Source organism: Hypanus sabinus, chromosome 2, assembly GCF_030144855.1.
Source record: "Hypanus sabinus isolate sHypSab1 chromosome 2, sHypSab1.hap1, whole genome shotgun sequence".
NCBI lineage: Eukaryota > Metazoa > Chordata > Chondrichthyes > Myliobatiformes > Dasyatidae > Hypanus > Hypanus sabinus.
In genome coordinates, this window is record NC_082707.1 from 116,099,554 (window position 1) to 116,115,435 (window position 15,882).

At 41.7% G+C, this 15,882-nt stretch overlaps 1 protein-coding gene across 1 annotated transcript in view; it reads left to right on the top strand.

Moving 5' to 3' along the window:
- LOC132382628 (calpain-3-like) overlaps positions 1-15,882 on the top strand; it is a 156,057-nt gene that overhangs the window by 22,021 nt on the left and 118,154 nt on the right. The window contains exon 2 of the mRNA XM_059953037.1: positions 3,288-3,357. Within this exon, the coding sequence (XP_059809020.1) occupies positions 3,288-3,357 (70 nt within the window). The remainder of the gene's footprint in view (positions 1-3,287; positions 3,358-15,882) is intronic.

Sequence of the window (15,882 nt, forward strand, 5' to 3'; positions counted from 1 at the left end):
TTGTTCCTTCCTTAATATCACATTTCAAGTGTAAATACTTGCAAAGGTGACTATAACTACATTACACTAAGGTGCAGTATACAGGGAGAGTTTACCTGCTCCATTGACTACTTTAAATACACTTCCATGCAAACTATCCGCGACTCTTTAACTAACGAAAGCATAAACATTATCTACCGTCGTTACTTCTAACAGGATCGGCATTAACATCTTAGTTCAATATATCGATTATCTATTAACTTACAGTGTTGCTCTCACTGTGATTTCTCATGCCTGCAAAACAACTTCTGCTCGGGTCTGCCTCGTGGTAAGCCCCCACCCTTGCGCTAATTCCAAACCGGTATTTTCCCACAAGACGCGGCGAAACCGGATGTGACGTCATCGCATGCCGATATATTTTACATGCAATGAATATACCTTAAACACTTCTAATTCTAACTAGAAAATACTATCGAATGAATTACTAAGCGAAAATATTATAAACTAAATAACTGTCGTAAAGACAGCACACTCCCCGCTTGACCTTCGTAAGGTCACAATGAGCAGAGTACAAACTTAGTCTCTTAATCAGTCATTGGGTAGAAGTAGAATAACTTCTGTAACTGGCCCTTGGTAAATTTTCACATCGCCTTGGTCGGTAGTTTTCAATTCGATCTTCCTGACATGTCCATCCCCGCTAGGGAATGTAGCAGTGATTCTGGCCGTTGGCCAGATTCCTGTGGGGTTCTGTCCACTTTTGTCTCTGTTGCAACAAAGGTAGATATTTTTGTCTCCAGCGAGGCCAGAACTGATTTGCCAGAGCCTGGACTTGTCTCCATTGCTTTGTGTACAAATCCTTGTCTGAGAAGTCTCCTGGTGGAGGAGGTGCTCCTGCCTTCTGCGTAAGGAGCGTTGATGGCGAAAGTATAAAGGGGTTTTCTGGGTCAGAAGACACAGGTAGGAATGATTGTGCGTTTATAATGGCTGTGACCTCTGCCATTAGGGTGCACAGTACCTCGTGGGCCAATCGGGTGCGTTGCTGCATCTCAGGTTTCCTTTTCCGGGTTTTCCGTAAGGACGTGAACCGTTTGACTGCCTGCTCTTTGTTATCTGGTGAGCGCTGGCGTGGTTCTCTGAAAGGCAATGGGGCAACCCCATTATTTGCTTCATCTCTGAAGACCTTGGTGTCTTTGGGTTTTAAAGAAATGGTATCTTGAGCTGATTGTGCAAGTTTGTTTCCGTGCTCGGTTTGAACGAAAACTGACTGACCTAGCGTCTCGTCGGTTTCTTTACGCTTGGTAATGTCTTGTTGTGCTTCTTTAGGGTACACCTCAGTGAGGCAGATCTTGGAACAAGAACGGCTTGACTGAGTTTGACTGCAAACTTCTGTACAGTTCGAGCTGACAATTGTTGTCCTGGAGTGAACCTCTCCCTCCCCGCCGTCCTGTTGTGGGGGTGAAGGACCGTTGTCGGTTCTTTCATTCTTGACTTCATCACGGAGCCGTGAGGGTAAATTTCCTTCCTCGTATGGATGTGATGCAATCGTGACTCTCTGAGGTTCCTCGTAGCTGGGGAAGTTATCGAATACGTATGGAGAGGGGAGACGAGCCTGCCTGTCTATTTGAGATTGTACATAGTCGCTTGTGCGTTCCAGTCTGGTCCTTTCTAAAGTAGATCTTGCTTCGGTCAGATCACGCGACCCTTCAGCTTCTTCTATGTACTCTGCTTCCGCCATGGCAGCTTCTTCTTCTCTTTCTAGCTGCAGCACTTGCAACTCTGTCGATATTTTTGCCATTTCCAACTGGATTTCGGCTTCTCGGGCGGCCGCTTCGGCTTCTCTGGCAGCCGCTTCGGCTTCTCTGGCAGCCTTTTCTTTCTGGATTTCGGCTTCTCGGGCAGCCTTTTCTTTCTGGATTTCGGCTTCTCGGGCGGCCGCTTCGGCTTCTCTGGCAGCCGCTTCGGCTTCTCTGGCAGCCTTTTCTTTCAGGATTTCGGCTTCTCGGGCAGCCGCTTCGGCTTCTCTGGCAGCCGCTTCGGCTTCTTTGGCAGCCTTTTCTTTCTGGATTTCGGCTTCTGTGGTGGCCTGTTTCATTTTCAAAACTGCTTCTTGTCTGGCGTAACGCAGTCGCACCTTGGCGGCTTCTGCCTTGGCTCTTGCCTGGGTGGACTTACTTGATGTCGGTTTACTGCCCTTGTCGCTGGGCGGCGTCGACTTGATGCTGGATCGAGCTGACATTGCAGCACTTGAAACACCTGATAATGCCGCTTTTTCACTGTAACGTTCTCCTTCGCGTGTAATGAAACGCCGAATTAAACGTCGAGATAAACCGCAGTTAATAAGAACCAGATCGCAGTAAGATTAACCATTTACTGTTCACTCTTCACATTAACATATGGTGAAAACTGTTGATAAAACAATACAAGATTGATACAGTATTTGTTCCTTCCTTAATATCACATTTCAAGTGTAAATACTTGCAAAGGTGACTATAACTACATTACACTAAGGTGCAGTATACAGGGAGAGTTTACCTGCTCCATTGACTACTTTAAATACACTTCCATGCAAACTATCCGCGACTCTTTAACTAACGAAAGCATAAACATTATCTACCGTCGTTACTTCTAACAGGATCGGCATTAACATCTTAGTTCAATATATCGATTATCTATTAACTTACAGCGTTGCTCTCACTGTGATTTCTCATGCCTGCAAAACAACTTCTGCTCGGGTCTGCCTCGTGGTGAGCCCCCACCCTCGCACTAATTTCAAACCGGTATTTTCCCACAAGACGCGGCGAAACCGGATGTGACGTCATCGCATGCCGATATATTTTACATGCAATGAATATACTTTAAACACTTCTAATTCTAACTAGAAAATACTATCGAATGAATTACTAAGCGAAAATATTATAAACTAAATAACTGTCGTAAAGACAGCACAGTTAGTTAATTGCAGAATGAGTCAAGGGAAAGTTCACATGTAGAGAGATTAAATTGCAGCAGCCCAGGGAATGAAAAAAAAACAGGGAATGGATTGAAGGAATTGCTGCGCTGAGAGCAGGCATGGGCCTGATGAACTGTATTCAACATCAGTAGTCTTCATGCATTGTACTTCTAATTTTGAATGATAATCTGATTAAAATTTATAGCTCAATCATAAGAGAGTTTAAAAAGAAATTAACTTTGTGGCCATGTTAGTAATGTGGATGACTATTTTGCAAAGTGAAGTGTGAACTATTTGAGTGAAGTAATTATTTTCATTGCTGACAGGCCAAGGTAATCATATTTTCTTTCCTTGTTAGGAAATCTGTGAGAATCCAAGGTTCATCGTCGGTGGAGCCTCGAGGACTGACATCTGTCAAGGAGATTTGGGTAAGCCTTTCATTTAACTTTCCTAAGCCCCGAGGTTATTCAGAAGATGAAATGGGACCCGTTCTCGGTGGATCATTTCACCTATTTTAAATGAACTTGGTCTGGGTAGTGGTTGGAATAATGAGCGGAATGGTATTGTGTGGATTGACATCAGTCAGCATCACCAGCAGGTCCTTGCCATCTCTGATTTAATCAGAGACCAAATGTGCCTCACACAACACGAGGGTGAAGGTCTCTCTCTATCAGCTTGAGATCATTCACACAACGAAAAGGGCTACTGTAGTCAGCTTGAAGAACCTTTCTCTATGATTCCCATAGCTCAGTTACTTCAAATTTTAGTAGACAAAAGCAATACATGTGCTGGTTTGATATCAGAAAAATATTAAAGAGACTCAAAATTTACACAACTAGAAGAGCCATGAGACCACCGGTTAAAACAGCTAAAGAGTAATTCATTGATCCATAATATTTTACTGTTAAACCTTTGACTCAATCAGGTGTTTGTCACTGGTTCAATGAGCCATTTCTCCCCATCACACTCCAGTTTCTGGGCACAAAAGCAGTAAGATGTAATTCACTCAGACTTTTGAGTTACAAAATTTTACTAATGTATCATTTTCCAGAAATGCAATTATTTTGTGAATTAGTAAGTGCCATAGAGTCAGAATTATACAGCATAAAAAAGGCCTCTTAGCCCAATTCGTCTTTGCTGATCATGGTTTCTACCTGAGCTAGTCCTATTTGTCTGTGTTTAGCTCAAATCACTCTAAACATTTCTTATTCCTATACCTCTCCAAATAGCTTTTGCATTGTAATTGTACCTGCCTCTACCACTTTCTTTGGCAGCTCTTTCCATAATCTACCACCTTATGTGTGAAAAATTTGTCTTTTGGATCCCCTTTAAATCTCCCCCCCTCTCTTCTTAAACCTATTACAGTAAAGATACTAGCATGGATAGAGCAGTGGTTGATTGGCAGGAGACAAAAAATAAAGGGAGCCTTTTCTGGTTGGCTGCTGGTGAATTGTGGTGTACCACAGGGGTCTGTGTTGTGACTGCTTCTTTTTATATTAATAGTCAATGATTTGGATGATAGAATTGGTGACTTTGTGACCATGTTTGCAAACGATATGAAAAGAGGAAGTCAGGAAGGTTTGAGGAAGTACAGAGACTAAAGAAGGACTTAACAGATTAGGAGAATGGGCAAAGATGTGCCAGATGGAATACAGTGCCAGGAAGTGTACAATCATGCAGAAGAAATGAAAGCATAGACTTTTCTAAATGGAGAGAAAATTAAAAAAATCTGAGGTGTAAAGGGACTTGGGAGTTCTTGTGCAGGATTCCCCAAAGGTTAATTTGCAGGTTGAAACAGTGGTGAGGAAGGCAAATGCAATGTTAGCATTCATTTTGAGAGGACTGGAATATAAAGCAAAGGTGTAATGTTGAGATTTTATGAAGTACTGGTGAGGCCTCACCTGGAGCACCGTGAGCAGTTTTGGGCCCCTTATCTAAGAAAGGATGTGCTAACATTGGAGAGGGTTCAAAGGAGGTTCCCAAAAATGATTCTGGAATTGAAAAGCTTGTCATATGAAGAGTGTTTAATGGCTCAGGACCAGTCCTCTCTGGAACTCGAAAGAATGAGGGGTGGCCTCATTGAACCGAATGTTCAATAGAGTGGATATGGAGAGACTGTTTCCTATGGTGGGAGAGTCTAAGACCAGAGGACGCAGCCTCAGAATAGACAAGTGACCTTTTAGAATGGAGATGAGGAGGGATTTCTTTAGTCAGTGAATGGTGAATTTGTTGCCACAGGCAGCTGTGGAGGTCAAGTCATTGGGTATATGACGTTGAGGTTGGTAGATTCTTGATCAGTGAGGGCATGAAGAGATACAGGGAGAAGGCAGGAGAATGGTGCTGAGAGGGAGAATCAAACAGCTATGATGAAATAGCGGAGCAGACAAAGGGCCAAATGGCCTAATTCTGGTCCTGTACCGTATGGTCTTATGGACTTTATTTCCTGGAGTGCAGGAGAATGATGGGGATTTGCTAGAGGTACACAAAATTATTAAGGATAAAAAGATTAAATGTATAGTAAGTAGGCTTTATCCACTGAGGTTGGATGAGCAAAAACAAGGTCATAGGTCAAGGTGATAGGGATTTTAACAAACAACTCTATCAGACTATTAAAAAAGCAAGTTCTGAAGGTGATGTTATAGAAACATAGAAAAGCTACAGCACAATACAGGCCCGTCGGCTCACAATGCTTACTTTAGAACATGTACTTACTTTATAGTTATGGGTGACTTCAATTTCCCAAATTTTGAGTGAGAGAACCCGGTGACAAATGGATTACAGGAAAGTGAATTAATTGAATTATTGAATGATTGTTTTTAGACCCAGTATGTATGTGCACCAACAAGAAGGGAGGCCTGTTGAGACTTGATGTTGTGTAACAATCAGGATAGAATTATGAGTGTGGAAGTTGCTAAGCCTTTAGGAACAAGCAATCATAATATTATTAGACTCGAAGTTTTTTGGCAGAGTGTATCAGTAAAAAATTAGATATAAAAGATACAAAAATTAGAACAAAAGTAAAAAGTGTAAAAAATAAGTTACCTTAAACAGTCTAAACGCAGGGCTCACCACTTCCCCAGCTATAGGTTGACTCGTTATAGAGCCTAAAGGCCAAGGGTAAGAATGACCTCATATTGCTTTCTTTGGAGCAGTGCAGTTGTCTTAGTCTATTACTGAAAGTGCTCCTCTGTTCAGGCAAGGTGACATGCAGAGGGTAAGAGAAATTGTCCGGAATTGCTGGGATTTTTTGTAGGGTCCTTTGTTCTACCACAGCCTCCAGTGTGCCCAGTTTGACTCCTATAACAAATCCAACCTTTCTAATCAGTTTATTGAGCCTGTTAGCATCACCCATGTTGAGGCCATTGCCCAAACACACCACCACATAGAAGACTGCACTGGTGATAACAGACTGGTATACGAAGGAGAGGCCTGCATCCTCCAAAGGACCTCAGACTCCTTCAGAAGTAGAGGCGACTTAAAGAGGTCTGTGATTATATATACAAACCCCTCATTTATTTTTCTAAAATCATTGAAGACTGGTGGAATCACTAAAGATTGGAAATGGACTATCGTTGTCCCAGTATAGAAGAAGAGTGGCCTCACTGACACTGGTAACTGTTGACCAGTAAGCTTAATGTGTATCATGGGAAACAATAATAAAGAGTGAGGTGGAAAAGCAGCTGATAAGAACAGGCATGTTAACAGAAAGTCAGCATGGGTTCCGAAAGAGGAAATCATGGTTTACTAATGAAGAGGCAACTAAAAATTTATGATAGCAATAGAGCAGTTGATATAATTTATTTGGAATTTCATAAGGTTTTTGACAAGGTATTCCACAAAAGATTAATAATCAAATTACAGGAGGTAGGGATTCAGGGTAAGGTGTGCGAACGGGTGCAGGATTAGCTCAAAAACAGAAAGCAAGTTATGGTGAGAGGATCATTTTCACACCTGGAAGATGTTAAAGTGGGGTTCCGCAGGGATTGGTTTTGGGGCTGCTGCTGTTTTTAATTGACATTAATGATTTGGATAAGCACCTAACAAATCAACTGGCAAAATTTGTGGGTGACACAGAATTAGGGAGACGGGCTGATAACATTCAGGTAACCAAATCAATACAGTTAGATCAAAACAAAATCTAGAAGTGGGCAGATAAATGGCAGATGGAATTTAATGCAGGTAAATGTAAAGTATTACATGTAGGATGTAGAAATATTAGATATAAATATGCAATGGGGGGTCTTGAGTTAGAAAGTGCACTGCATGAGAAGGATTTGGGCGTCCTGGGAGACTCATCACTATCAACACCTAGACAATGCACAGAAGCTATTAGGAATGCTAATAGAATGTTGGGCTATATAATGCACTCAGTGGAGTTCAAGACCAGAGACGTTCTCCTTTAGCTGTATACTGTGTTTGTGAGGCCACACCTTGAGTACTGTGTACAATTTCGATCTCAATATTGCGTGAGGTGTGTGAAGGCACTGGAGAGAGTCCAGGGAAGGGCAACAAGACTCATTCCAGGTCTGCAGGGTATGAGCTATGAAGAAAGATTGAAAGAGTTAAATCTTCTTAGCCTGAGTAGGCGGAGAATGAGAGGAGATATGATCCAAAATCATTAAGGGTAGAAGTAAGGAGGATGCCAGCTGCTACTCCAAAATTAATCCATCAACGAGGACAAGGGGCCATAGATGGAGACAGATTAAAGGGAGATTCCAGACCAACATCAGGAAGCATTTCTCTACACGGTGAGTTGTGGACACATGGAACAAACTACCTAGTTGTGGAGTTGAGAGTAGTACCTTAGAGACTTTCTAATCTAAACTCGATAGTTATTTCAACAAACTATGTGAATAGGAATTTGGCAAGCTTTGCTGGGCCAAATGGCTTGTTCTTATCAAAAGCTTTCTCATGTTTTTATGTTAAGGATGATAGGTGAAATATTTAAAGAGAAGCTGAACAGTGTGTGTTGTGAGTGTGGAACAAGCTGTCAGTGAAAGTGGTGGATGCAGGTTAGATTGTAACACTTAAAGAAGTTTGGATAAGTATATGAATGGGAAGGGCATGAATGGGAAAGGCATGAATGGGAAGGACATGAATGGGAAGGGCATGAATGGGAAGGGTATGGAGGGCTATGTATAATGATGGAACTTGGCAGAATAGCAGTTTGGCATGGACTAGATGGGCTGAAAGGCCTGTTTCTGAGCTGTAATACTCTATGACTGTGTAAAATCATGGGGGCATAGATAGGTGAATTATCAAAGTCACTTTCACAGAGTAGGGGAGCCTAAATCTAGTGTGAATCTAGGTTTGAGATGTGATGAAAAGAATTTAAAAGGGAGCTGAGAGGCAATGGCTTCACCCAGAGTGTGGAATGTATGTGGATTGAGTTATCGAAGGAAGTATTGAGGCAGGTACAGTTGAAAGCAACTTTTAAAAACATTAGGACAGGTACATGGATAGAGTAATATAGCTCAAGTGCAGCAAATGAGACTGGTTTAGGTTAGCTTGGATAAATTGGGCCAAAGGGCCTGTTTCACTGCTGTGTAACTTTATTAGTGTCATCAGCTAACTTTGAAATAATAATTTTTGACATGACGTCGCAAGCAAATCATTGTTTGGCTAAGGTACAAGCACTGATTCTTGCAGTCCTTACTAATCATCACCTGCCATGCTGTCTGACAACTAATCTTTTTAAAATCCATACTTTTGCGTTAACCCTGATTCCATACACTTTGATTTTGTCACCCTCTGACTAACATATTGAACTGATCAGCCCAGTACTCCATCACAGTGTTCTAGCTTCTCCAGATGCCCTGTCTTTCCAGCTCTCCTCGTTCATAGTTGTAATGTCCTTCAACATGAGAATGCCCACAAAGTGTTCCAACTCTGCCTGGTGCTGTACCATCTGCGGACACCTTTAACAATGATTGAAATGTCATTTATGTTATGTCAAAATATTCTGATGTGACATTATCTGCATTAAATGGTGGTTCTAGATTCAAATCCAAAGTGAGGGCTTACATTCGGGGCTTTATAAATCCAACATCAGACAGAAACTTCAGGGAGGGTTCATCCCTGTGATGTTCAGCAGCCTTCCTGTGTGGTGATCATCTCAGAAATGTGTACCTGACACTTGACAGTCCCTTCTGGGCGGGCAGAGAATCCGACCATCAAGTTATAGATGCAGGGGAGCAGAGTAACCCAGGCTCCAGTGAGTTTCAGGAAGTGTGGGAACTGGGGTCTCAATGCGTCTCAGAAAGTGCAGGAAACATCACATGATGAGCAAGCTACTGAATCATCAGGTTTTCTGAATAGTTGCAGTTTCTGAAGAGATAGTTAAAAATCAGGTGGAATGGACTTTGCTATTCAAGCCCTACCCCTTCAAGCCAGCAGGCCAGAATTAAAAAAATGGAGTCAATCTGATAGGCAACAGGAAAATAATGAAGTTGGAAAAATTCACCCTTTCTCTCTGTATTCCTCTGAAGATTCTCTTCAGCAATCTGTGGAATTTCTGAATGTATCTACATTTTTTATTTTCATGGCCTTGGGTGAAAACTTCTGTAAGTGTTTTTAAACCTTTGACGTAGACCATTCCAACTTTTGTTTTCATTTTTTTTGGTTTTGGTAGTTGAATCTTGATTTGAAGTTTTCATGAAACCAAATCAACACACACAAAATTTTGGAGGAACTTAGAAGGTCAGGCAGCATCTACGGAAATGAATAAACAGTCAATGTTTCAGGCTGAGACCTTTCTTCTGAATGGAAAAGGAAGGGGAAGAATGCCAGAAGACACCTCATGAAACCAATTTGGTCAAGTCAATGAACATTTTAAAAAAAAACCCAGAAGTGCTGGAAATCTGAAACAGAAATTGCTCAGAGCACTCAGCAGGTTGGTAGTGTGTGTAGAGAGTGGAACGATCATTGTGTCATCGAGGTTGATAGATCTGAAATATTGACAGTTCTGCTTTCTACACATGCTGGAGACCTGACAAGCTCTCCAGCACTGTTTGTTTTTGATTCAGAAACATGACAATTGGAAAGTGATTCAAATGCAACTTACCAATCAGTTCTGTTGAATTATTAGAAACACATAACATGAATTTGGAGACCTGAGCTTTATTATTACTAGTTATGTAGTTTGCACAGAATGGCACAGTGGACAGGGTGGGTGAAGGAGAGGGATGGTGCCTAGGAGGAAGTGTGGGGATTGGAGAAAATAAAGTTGAGGAAGATGAAGGTAAGAGTCAGGAGACGGAAACATCACGGAGCATGGATCACAAATAAGAATAGTTTGAGAGTTTGAGATTACAGAGGGGTGAGGAGGAGTGGTAGCTGGAAACATCCTGTGTGGTTTGATCATTGGAGTAAGCATGTTGTGAGCTCAGCCCTTGTTGGATGCCGTTGCAGTGTTGTATTTAACATTAGATTGTACTTATACTGGGTATTTTCTGCTACAGCTATGTTCAGAGGGCTTGCATAAAGCTGTAGGCACCATATTTGATTGAATTATTTGTGGTTCAAGCCTGGTTCCTATCAAACACTTGTTACAGAGAATCTGTCTGTCCCTGACTCAGCCGTCGCTGACTAAGATTCTCAAGTACAAGGAGAACCATGTTTGGCTGTAATTCCAACAAGTGAAGACCCGGAACTGGTGTTATCCTAGATACCACCTACCTTGGCTCTCCCATCTTAGATACCACTAACCTGCTTCTGTCCTTATCCCAGAAATTGCTGCTCTGAACTGCTCTTACCCGAGATATCACCTGTAATAGGTCTCACCCCATTACAAGTACCTCCACTCTTATGGGTCTGCCCTTATTTCATATGTTACCTATCCCAGCTCTGCCCTTTTACCAGATACCACTGGCCTGGTCTGCCCTAATTTCCAATACTGCTAGCCATAAATCCCCCCTTATCTCAGCTACTATTCCCCCTGCTTCTGCTCTGGTTTTGTCTTTATTCCAAATACCTGCTCTTGTTATATGTCTATGAAAGTTCTCAGTCATCCAGGCCATTTTATAACAGGCTGTAATAAATCAAAGCAACTGGACTTGCTGTGTTGGCTAGAAGATGTTCCACCACTCATCTGAGAGGCTTCTTCAGCCCTGATCCATGGAGGGTGTTTCTGGCTTATAAACTCTGTGAGTTGTTTAAAGGTACAGCAATCACATGAGATTTGTTAAGAGTTGTAGAGGTAATGAGAGGGTCATTAGTCTTATCTTTGCATGAATGGAGGTGTGAACTGCTGTGGAGACTCTGGGGTAAAGATGTTAGGACTGTATTGTTAGTAGCTGCTAGGTGGTGTCATACCCCACCCTCCCTATTCAGGGATGGGTTTTCCAGTTTGATAAAGATGGCTTCTTTAACCCTCTTTCAAACCACTTGTCCTCCCTGTCCAAAATGTTATCATCAAATCTGTTTCCCTTGTCCTTTAGGTATAGATATACAGCTGACCCTTGACCTGAGGTGTTAGTCCTCCAATGTTGGGCCATCCGTTTGTGAAGTGGTTGCTTTGTCTCGCTGATATACAGATCTGTGCAGTTCTCATTGTATTGGATAGTATATACAATTTTGCTCTGTTTATCCTGGGGGTGGACAAGTTTCTGCCTGAGGTGTGTTTGTAAGTTTACAAAACACAGGGATTTGGTGTTTATTGGCAATACTGAGTTTCTCTGAAACCCCAGCTATGTATGGGATGACTATGTTTTACTCTCTACTTTGCTCCTTACCTCTGTCTGTTGGACTGATGTCCCTGCAGGTTTTTGTTGCTGTCTTGATGAAAGGCACTTAAGGTAGCCACAAGCTTTCAAGGTTTCTCTCAAATACTTGTGCTCCTTGTCTTTAGCTGTAATGTTGATGGGCACACTTTTGGCGTGGCGATTTAGTGTTCTGATAACCCTGAATTTATATTTTAACAGACGATGAGAGTCAAACGGTAGATACTGATCTGTGTGGGTTGGTTTCCTGTAAACTTCAATATCTAGATGTCCAATTTCATTGACAAGTACTGCACAGTCTGACAAAACCGGTCTATTGTTCTTGACATCTTCTGTAAATTTGATGTTGTTATCATCGAGTTGATGTGTTCTGTGCACAGGGGAGTGACTCAGCTCTATATCTACACATAAAGGACAAGGGGCACTCCGTTGATGATAACATTGTGTACATTAATGGCCCTCATGTGATTGCTGTACCTTTAAACAACTCACAGAGTTTATAAACTGGAAAACTACCCTCCATGGATCAGAGCTGAAGAAGCCTCTTGGAATAGTGGTGAAATGTCTTCTAGAAAACCCAGCAAGTCTAGTTGCCTTGATATGCTCTTGTTATATATTTCAGATATCACCCACAATATGTTTGTTCTTCATCAACACGATATATATAATACACTTATACAGGAGCACAGACGCAAAATAATAGAGCACAGAAACACACTCTTCGGGCCACAATATGTTACAGTAGTCATAGTAGATTTCAATATGCAGGTAGATTGGGAAAATTGGGTTGGTGCTGGATTCCAGGAGGGGGAATTTCTAGAATGCTTACGAGATGGCTTTTTAGAACAGCTTGTGTCCGCTAGGGGAAAGGCATTTCTGGATATGATGTTATGTAATGAACCAGATTTGATTACGGAGCTTAAGGTAAAGGAACCCTTTGGAGACAGTTACCTTAATATGATAGAATCCACCATGCAGTTTGAGAGGGAGAAGATAAAGTCAGATGTATCAGTATTACACTGGAATAAATGGAATTACAGAGGCATGAAGGAGGAGCAGGCCAAGATTGATTGGAAGGGGACACTGTCAGGGGCGATGGCAGAACAGCAAAAGCTGGAATTTCTGGAGGCAACCATGGTTGACAAGGGAACTCAAAGACAGTATAAAAGCAAAAGAGAGGGCATATAATATAGCAACAATTAGTGGGAAGTTAGAAGATTAGGAATTTTTTAAAAACCAACAAAAGTCAACTTAAAAAGCTATAAAGAGAGAAAAGATGAAATGTGAAGGTAAGCTAGCCATAAGAGGGGATACAAAAACATTTTTCAGATGTGTAAAGGGTAAAAGAGTTGAGAATGGATAATGGACCACTGGAAAATTACACTGGAGAGGTAGTAATGGGAGACAAAGAAATGACAGATGAACTTTGCATCATTTTTCACTGTTGAAGACACCAACAGTATGTCAGATATTTGATAGTGTCAGGATGCAGAAGAGAGTGTAGTTGCTATTACTAAGGAGAAGGTATTTAGGAAGCTGAAAGATCTGAAGGTAGATAAGTCACCTGGACCAGATGGAATACCAGTCTGAAAGAGGTAGCTGAAAAGATTACGGAGGCATTTGTGATATTGGTTCCGGAGGATTGAAAATTGCAAAAGTCACAGCACTCTTTAAAAAAGGAGGGAGGAAAAAGAAAGGAAATTATAGGCCAGTTAACCTGACTTAGCCTGGGAAGATATTAGAGTCCATTATTAAGGATGGGGTTTTGGGGTACTTGGAGGTACGTGAGCAAATAGACCAAAGTCAGCATGGTTTCTTTAAGGGAAAATTTTGCTTGACAAATCTTTTGGAATTCTTTGAGGAATTAACAGACAGGAAAGAGAAAGAAGTTTAAGTGGCTGCTCTTTACTCAAATTTTCAGAAGGTGCTGTACCTGAGGCTGCTTAATTAGATAAGAGGCCAAGGTATTACAAAAAACGATACTAGCATGGATAGAAGATTAGCTCTCTGGAAGGAGGCAAAGAGTGAAATAAAAAAAGCCTTTTCTGGTTGACAATAGGTGACTAGTGGTGTTCCACAGGGTTGATGTCAGGACCACTTCTTTTCATATTATATGTCAATGATTTGAATGATGGAATTGATGGCTTTGTGGCCATGTTTTCAGGCAATATGAAAGTAGGTGGAGGTGCAGGTAGTGTTGAGGAAGCAGGGAGTCTACAGAAGGATTTAGCCAAATTGGAAGAATGGGCAAGGAAGTGGCAGATGGAATATAGAGTAAGGAGATATATAGTCATGCACTTTGTTTGAAGGAATAAAGGTGTAAACTGTTTTCTAAATGGGGAGACAATTCAAAACTCAGAGGTGCAGTGGGACTTGGGAGTCCTTGTGCAGGATTCCCTAAAGGTTAACTTGCAGGTTGAGTCAGTGCTAAAGCAAATGCAAGACTAGAATACAAGAGCAAGGATGTAATGTTGAGGCTTTATAAGGCATTGCTGAGACAACACTTGTAGAACTGCAAGCAGTTTTCGGCCCCTTATCCAAGAAAGAACATGCTGGCATTGGAGAGAGTCCAGAGGAGTTTCCAGGAATGAAAGGGTTAACACATGAGGAGTGTTTGGTGACTCTGGGCCTGTACTGGCTGGAGTTTAGAAGAATGAGGAGGGACCTATTGGAACCTATTTAATGTTGAAAGTCCTAGATGGAGCGGATGTGGAGAGGATGTTTCTGTCGCAGATATCTAAAACCCGAGAGCACAGCCTCAGAATAGAGGAGCATCTATTTAGGGCAGAGCCAGAGGATGCTGAATCTCATGGCTGTAGAGGCCAACTCACCGAGCATATTTAAAGTTCAAGTTGATAGGTTCTTGATTAGTCAGGGCATCAACAGTTACGGGGAGAAGGAAGAGGAATGGGGTTAAGAGGGCTAATAACTTGGCCATGATGGGCCGAGTGCCTAAATCGGCTCCTATGTCTTGTATCTCTGTGCCGGATGTAATGCCATACTAAACTGAACCCATCTGCCCACACATGGCCTGTATCCCTCATTTCCCTGCCTGTTTCATGGTCCTGTCTAATTGCCTCTCAAATGTTAATTTTGTATCTTCTTCCACCACCTCCCAGGCAGTACAGTATGTCCAAGGCTCTTACCACTCTCTTAGTAAAAACTATTGTCTCATAACTCTTCTTTAAACTTTCCCCCTCTCAGCTTGAAGCTTTGCCCTCTACTCTTGAACATTTGAACCCTAGGGAAATCACTCTATCTATCCCACTCATTCCTCTCATAATTTTATACACACCTGTTAGGTTACCCCTCAGCCTCCAATACACCAGAAAAAAGCAAGGGAAGTTGGAACAACCTCTCCTTAATAGTTAATGGTCTCTATTCCCAATGAACCTCTTCAGCACCCTCTCTGAAGTCTCCATGTGGTGACCAGAACTGCACAATGTGACTCATCCAATGTTAAATATAGCTGCAACATGACTTGCCAGCGTTTGCACTCCGTGTCCCAAATGATGAGGGCAAGCATACTGAGTGCCTTCTCTACCACTCTTTCCACTTGTTTTGCCATATTCAGCAAGTTATGGACTTGCACTACAAGATCCCTCTGTACATTAATATTATTAAGGACTCTGTAACTTATCATATGCTCTCTTCTTACATTTGGCCTCACTTGCCCAGATTAAACCCTACTTGCCTATTCTCTGTCCACTCTTCCAGCTGATATTTATCCCACTATATTCTTTGACAACCTTCCTCACTATCCATGACTATACTCATTTTTGTGTCATCTGTAAACTTCCACCTATTTTTCAGACCATATCATTTATACATATATACTGTTTATGTGAATATATAAATACATATATCACAACAACAGAGTCACAGAACTGATCCCCGCAGACCTCAAGTCAGAATAACATCTCTCTGCCACTACTCTTTGTTTTCTATAGCTTTACAAACTTATGTGCCTTAATCCTCTGGATAAGTTTATTGTGATGAACCTTGGTGAACGTTCATGTATGAAAGGTCATCATTTGCCCTCCCCTCACCAACAACTTTTGGCACCTCCTCGGAAGAGAAGTTGGCTCTGCAGTAGCGTTACCCTAACCTCAATATTACCATGGGGAGACAAGATAGCATAGCAGTTAGCATAGTGCCATTGCAGTGGCTGTGACCCTGGTTCAATTCCACCAGCGTCTGTAAGAAATTTATATGCTCTTCCTGTGAAAACAT